This window comes from Octodon degus, unplaced genomic scaffold (genome assembly GCF_000260255.1).
Source record: "Octodon degus isolate 3935 unplaced genomic scaffold, OctDeg1.0 scaffold00072, whole genome shotgun sequence".
NCBI lineage: Eukaryota > Metazoa > Chordata > Mammalia > Rodentia > Octodontidae > Octodon > Octodon degus.
The window spans coordinates 1,550,281-1,557,085 of record NW_004524648.1 but is presented as its reverse complement, the minus strand read 5'-3'; the positions used below and the strand labels follow the sequence as shown (position 1 = coordinate 1,557,085).

Here is a 6,805-nt window from a genome sequence, read left to right as displayed (position 1 = left end):
AAAAAATTCCTGTTGAGAGTCATTTTGAATGGAGTGAGATATTTGTTTTTAAAACAATGTCTCTCTGTTGAACTCACTATGTGGCCTAGGCTGCCCTTGAACTCACAGCAATCTTGCCACATCAGCCTCTCAAGTGCTGGGATTACAGGTGTGCATCACCATTCTCTGCCCTTCAATGGGCTTTGATTTGCATTTCTCCAGTCCTTTTTTTGTTATGGTTTATATTTTTATTTTGAGACAGGGTCTCACTAACTTGCTCAAGCTCATCTTAAAACTTGTGACCTTCCTGACTCAGCCTTCCATAGTGCTGAGATTACAGATTGTGCCACCACACCCAGAAAAAGGCTCTTCTTTTATTTCCATACCTGTCAGTATGCTAAAACTTTAACAATGATTCTTGTTGATTTTCTCATTTTTCTGTCAGTAAAGCATATCAATTTATCTTGGGAAAGTACCTACTATCCAAAGTCTCAGCAGCAGCTCCCCTCTCTTTTGGAAATTCTGTACAGCTTTAGACATTATTTTTCAAACTGCATATCATGACTCACTGGGTCATGAAATTAATTTTAGTGGTTTCTGATTAGCATTTTTAAATGAGATAAGATGAAGGGACAATATCAATATGCATCACATATAATAAGTATCTATACTTTTTTGCTTGGTGAACCTATCCAGTTTCACAGTTGTCAATGCCATGTATAACTCCCAAATTTGTTCTCTATCCAAGGTTTGCTCCTTAACTCCAGACTTTTTTAGACGTCTCCATCTGGGTGTCTACCAAACGTAGGAAACTCAAATAAAAGCTCTTATCTTACTTCCTGAAACAGCTCCATCTGCGACCTTCCCAGGTGATGGCAATATCTTCTTTCTACGTTCAGATTTTATGGTATAAAACCCTATATAGTAGTTGCTTTTTACTTCTCACATTCGCTAACACCCCACAGTCCACCTGTCAGGAAATGCTATTAAATCTACCTCAAAATCCAATTGCTTCTTCCCATCCCAGGAGAACTACCTGGCCCAAGTTACTGTCATCTCACCTCTGAGTTAACACAGTAACTACAGGTCTCTTCACTTCCACTGCTATCTATCCTCAACAGAAGTTCATGTGCTAATCCTTTAAAACAGAGGTCAGTGGACCTCTATAAAGGGCAGAGTAAATATTTAGGCTTTGTAAGCCAAGAGAAAAATCCAGGCTTTTACATAGCTATTTTTTTGTTTGTTTGTTTTCTGTATTTAGTACAGGGTATACAGGATCTCACCACATAGATCGGACTTGTAGTGATTCTCCTGTTTTCAGCCGCCCAAGCACTGCGATTACAGGTGCACACCACCATACTCAGTCTCAATCACCATCTCAGTGTGCCCTGGGGGTGGGGCTGGCACAGCATAATGGGGATTGAACCCCAGCCAGCTGCTACACTCTGCCTAAGCAGGTGCTTTAGTCTGATGAGCTATCTAGCCAGCCCCATAGCTACTTATATAACAAAGACAAAGTTCCAAAAAAGCTTTTGACAAAATTCAAAAAGTAACAATAATACAGTACAATTTTGTGTATACTAATGAGAAAAAAAATGGAATTATTTTTAAGGAAATGGATATTATTTGCATAATTCAGGGCCAAAGTCAGTGCTCTTTAAGGTCAAATCAAATGTAAATACTTAGGGGCCAGGGAGATGGCTCAGTGGAATAAGTGCTTCTCTGGCAAGTGCAAGGCCCTTTGCTCAATTCCCGGTTCCACCAAAAAAATAAATAAATAAAATAAATAATAAAACAAAAACAAATGTAAATACTTAACTGTAAAAATCATTCTAAGCCATAGGCCATACAAAAAACAAGCAGTAGGATGGGTTTACCCTGGAGGCTGTAGTTTGCTCACCTGTTTTATAATATAATCAGATCATATCATTCCTGTCTCAAAATCCTGTCATTTAGTTTTCTATTGTTGGTTAACAAATTACTACAGATTTATTTTAATTTTTAATTATTTTTATTTTGCATATTTGGGACAGGGTCTCACTACACAGCTCAGACTCGCAGTGATCCTCCTGTTTTCGGCCTCCCCAGTGCTGGAATTACAGGCACATGCCACCAAGCCTGGACTCAGTGGCCGGCTCAGCGTGCCCGAGGGCAGGGCCTGCAAGGCATGTGGTGCTGGGGATGGAACCCCAGTCCCTGCTCTTGCCTAAGCTGCTGAGCTATCTCACTGGCCCTAATTACTACACATTTAACACTTTAAAAACAACACCTTTTTATAATTCTAGCAGTTCTACAGTCCACAAGTCCAAATGGACTTGATTTAGGGGCTCACAAAGTCAAAGTCAAAGTGACTGCTTATATGGAGGATGTGGGAAAGAATCTGCTTCCAAGCAGATTCCCAGGAGGCAGCTCCTTGTGATTACAGGTCCGAGGTCCCCATTGGTTGGCTGGCATGATCTGCGCCAACGCTGTCCTCTAGCCCTCATGCACACCCCATTACCTCTCTGAGGTTATTTCCTACTACTCTCTTCTGGCTTACTTTCTTCATTCACACTAGCTTTCTTGCTGTTGCTTGATCCTGACAGACACACTCCTACTAGGGTCTCTGCATGGAAAGCTCTTCTCTCATATATCTACTATGTGAATTCCAGTAACTACAAGTCTTTGCTAACCATTCCCTTTTTCAATGAAGCATAGTGATTATTAATACCACAGCCTGTCCCAGCACTGCCTAGTTTTCCTACCCTATTCCTCTTTCTATTGTACTTCTTACCTCTAACAGATTATATATTTGTTTATTGACTATCTCTCCCTTGCTAGAATTAATTAAACTCCTTAAAGATAAGAATCTGCCTACTTTTTGTTCATGGATATACATCAATCACCTAGCACAGTGGTCGACACAAAATAAATTTTCAAAAATTCTCTGAACAAGGGGCTGGGGAGATAGCTTAGTAGAATAAGCACTTGCCTGGCAAGTGCAGGGTCCTGAGTTCAATCCCCAGTACCGCATTAAAAAAAATAAATAAAATTCTCTGAACAGCCTAGCATGGTGGTGCACGCCTATAATCCCAATAGCTGGAAGGCTGAGGCAAGAGGATCACTGTTAACTGGAGGTCAGCTTGGGCTACATAGTGAGTTCAAGGCCAACCTGACTACATAGGAAAACCCAGACTAAAAAGAGGAAGAGGGAGAGAGGGGGAGAGAGAAAGAGAGAGAGAGAGAGAGAGAGAGAGAGATTCCTGGGATTAGATTGGATGAGTTCTGTGATCCTTCCCAAATTTGAGCACTTAATTTTTTTTTCTGGTACTGGGATGGATTGAATTTGGCACCTCTGTACTGAGGTATATTTCTAGGCCTTTTATTTTGAGACAAGGGCTGAGCTCAAACTTGTGATCTTCCTGCCTCAGCTTCTCAAAGCGCTAGGATTACAGGTCTGTGTCCCCATGCCCAGCTAAGCACGTACGCATTTCTATGCATTCCTAGAAAATCTTCACTGTCTCTTTTGGGAAATGGCAAGGTTCACAACCTAGTGAATATAGCAAAGCACCGCATGATTGAAATAGAATGTCGACGCTGAAACAGCGAAATAGTCATCCCTGTTTTATAACTGAAGTTTTCAAAAGTTAAAGTTTAAAAAAAAACAAACAAAAAAAACCCTGTATAAACGGCAAGAACTGCTAAATCCCCCAGAATGTAAAAATCTACAGTTAATGTCTCCATGAGGACATATCACATCAGAACAAGAGTCAAGAGAATGTTTTCTAGATCAAAATATCTCTGGTTAAACCTTCCATTCACTTACTGAAGAAACGAAGAAGAATGAAAGAAGATTTCGCTCAAAGTCTCTGCGGTAGAAACTGCGACCTGAGCCGACTTTGGGAGTAACGACCACTTCTGAAGTACGTAGGCTTTCCATTCATCCACAGGCAGATCCATGCTACTTTTCAATCTAGGAAGTGAATACAGAAACAGGAGTTCAGATATCTACAGAAGTACAATTTCTGTGACTCAGGAGTTCATCCTCCAATCAATCATAAAATAACAAAATCAATTCCTGCTGTCTTTTTCCATAGCTGTTAACAGGCTGAAGAAGGATCTATTTCATAACCTCAATTCATTCAACATCCTTTCACTAAAAATTACTTATTAAAAGCCTACTTTGTGTAAGAACTAAAGTTAGGAGGTGACTATATATATATATATATATATATAATTATTTTTTATTTTCCAGAACCAGGGATTGAACTCAGGCCCTTGTGCTTGCCAGGGAAGCGCTTATTCCACTGAGCCATCTCCCTGGCCCCTAGGAGGTGATTATAAAGATGAATCAGATTACTGTACATTGCTCCTATACATCCTACTAGACGTGCACCTACTCTATTTGCTTAGGACATTCTAGATTTTTTGTCGTTTACCCCAGCAATTAAGTTAAATAGTTCTATTACATAGTTTAGTTTTCTGCTTCAGTATCTAACTCTTCCACGTCAAGTCCTCACCATGTCTTCTCGGGGATTCTTTCTAGCGTTTTAACTAGTTTCCAGGTCTTCTCCTCCCAATCCATCCCCCTGGTTGAGAGAGACCCGTCTTCTGCCTTCAACGCCCCGCTGCTCCTCCTAGCATATAGGAGAGTCCAGCACTAGCTCAACTTTATTCACTTTTCCCTTCTTCCTCTGCATCCCACAATACAAAGATATATTAATTGCTATCCCCAGCTTGCAAGATTCCATCTCTTAAAAAAAGATTTCATCTCTTCAGTGGTTTTGCACAGACCATTTATCCCTCACTTGGGAGTCCACCTGGCAAATTCCCGCACATTTTGACTCAGTGAGTTTCCATCTGTGATTGCATCACACGTGGGGCCCCCAATGCATGTACCTTGAACTTGGGCTCCTCACGTGGAGACTCTCCGCAAAGGCTGTGTTCTCTGAGAAAACTGCCCTTATTTACCGACAGAGGATGACTCAGGGTTAAATACCCGGTCTGGCACAGGAAGGAGGCCTGCACCGGGCTGCTAAGGGAACCACTGTTCTGACTATATTTAGCAGCAGCGTATTAAGGAAACATTTTTGACAGTCCTCTGAACTACCATTCTGTCAAGATATGCTTCCCGGAGCGCACTAGGAGTGCTCCCGGAACTAGCCGCCTGAGCTCTGCACCTCAAGTACTGTGCTCTAGTCGCGCAGTTCCGCTCTGAGCTCCGCCCCCGACCCCGACCATCCCGCCAGGAGGCCTCGAACCCGGATTCGAGCGAGTCACGTGAGCCGCTAGCCGCTCCTTGGCCAATAAGGTGGCTGATCGACACCTGGACCCGCCCCCTCGCCGCGCGCACGTCGGGGGCGTGATAGGCGCGCACAGCTGCTCCCGCCAATCGCGGTGCAGCCCGCTCCTCCACCCCGCCCGTTAGTGAAGCTGGGTCTAGCGTGGAGTGCTGAGCGCGGGAGTTAGAGCTGCGGAGCCATGGCTGGCCAGCTGAGCGAGGGGGCCATTGCGGTAAGACGCCCGGGAGCGGCCCGGGTGGCGGTGATCCGGGCAGTGCAGAGTGGAGAACGAGGGATGGGGGAGGGCGGATCGCAGAAGTTTTAGGGAAACAGCCATGCGGGGGGGGGTCTCCTATCATCACCCCCTTTTGGTGGATTCTTCTCTTGCCTTCTAAGAAAAGAAAACAAAATAAACATCTCTTTTCTCTCTCCCGCAGCTGCTCTGCCTCCTTCCTTCTGTCCGTCCACAGATGAAGTTTTCTAGTTGTCTGTTTTCAGCTGTTTCATTTTCTTGCCTGCATTTAGCTCTGCAATCAGAGATTCCCCAGATCTCCATAGAAAGCGCTTCGGCTGAAGTTAACTTCAGGTCGCTAAGTCCGACGGCCACTTTAGTTCTTAGCTTTCCTCAGTTCTCGGCTGCGTTTAGGCCTGCTGATCCTTGCTTCCTTTGCTGGCACTTTTTTAAGTTCCGTGGTTCAGCTTGGCTGGCATTTCCCTTTTCTTAGTTGCAGGCAGACGTCTCTGTATAAATTTTTGTTTCTTCGAGACTCTAGGCCCTCTACCCCCAAAGACGATTTGCATTATCTTGTGATGTCAGTTCAGTAATGTCTTTGTGCCGAGCCACTGCTTCTATCTCTAGTATATCTTAAAGGAATTCCAAAGCAAATCCGTTAAGTCTAGCACCTTAAGTTATCATAGCCAGGAGGCATCATTTTTCCTACCTTCTTCATCACTCTGGATGTCTCCTCCCCGGCCAAGTGTAGTATATTTTATCAACATATTGATCTTTTAAGTTCATTTCCTTCTCCACATTGGCACCAATTTTTTTAAATTAAGTTTATTGGTACATTTTAGGTAACAGAATGGTCGCAATCATCATAGAGAATTTGTACGTGTACATAATATATCTTGATTCCTTTTTTCCCATCCCCCTACTCCCTTCCACCCCTCTTCCCCACTTTATTTACAAAAGCTTTGTTTCCATTTTTCCTTCTTTTCTTTTTCTTTTCTCTTCGTTTCCCCCTCTAGTTCCTCTCCTCATTTGGGTAGACATTTTCTTATTTCAGACCCTGTTCTATGTTTGGTCCTTATTTACGCTTTCAGTTTCTCACAGCAGAGAAACAGTGAGATAGTTACACAAGTGTGTCCGATTTATTTCATCTGAGAGTATGCTCTCAAGTGCATCCAGTTACTTAAAAATGCCTCAAGTTTATCCTTTGTTGTGGTTGAGTAGTACTCCATTGTATAAAAAAATCCCCACCTTATCCATACATCAGGTGATGGGAATTTGGACTGTTTCCAAGATCTAGTGATTGCAAACTGTGCCACCATTTCTTTTTCTTTTT

The 6,805-nt window shown here is 42.9% G+C and overlaps 2 protein-coding genes across 6 annotated transcripts in view; one reads left to right on the top strand and one right to left on the bottom strand.

The window, feature by feature from the left end:
- Smyd4 (SET and MYND domain containing 4) overlaps nt 1–5,243 on the bottom strand; it is a 56,904-nt gene extending 51,661 nt beyond the window's left edge. For all 5 annotated transcript variants that reach the window (XM_004635471.2, XM_023719934.1, XM_023719933.1 and 2 more), the window contains exons 1-2: nt 4,858–5,243; nt 3,785–3,931 (exon numbers count right to left, since the gene is read on the bottom strand). In XM_004635471.2, coding sequence (XP_004635528.1) covers nt 3,785–3,918 — 134 coding nt within the window. In that variant the 5' untranslated portion in view covers nt 3,919–3,931; nt 4,858–5,243. The remainder of the gene's footprint in view (nt 1–3,784; nt 3,932–4,857) is intronic.
- Nucleotides 5,244–5,383: 140 nt separating this feature from the next.
- Rpa1 (replication protein A1) overlaps nt 5,384–6,805 on the top strand; it is a 69,295-nt gene continuing 67,873 nt past the window's right edge. The window contains exon 1 of the mRNA XM_004635470.2: nt 5,384–5,472. Within this exon, the coding sequence (XP_004635527.2) occupies nt 5,440–5,472 (33 nt within the window). The 5' untranslated portion in view covers nt 5,384–5,439. The remainder of the gene's footprint in view (nt 5,473–6,805) is intronic.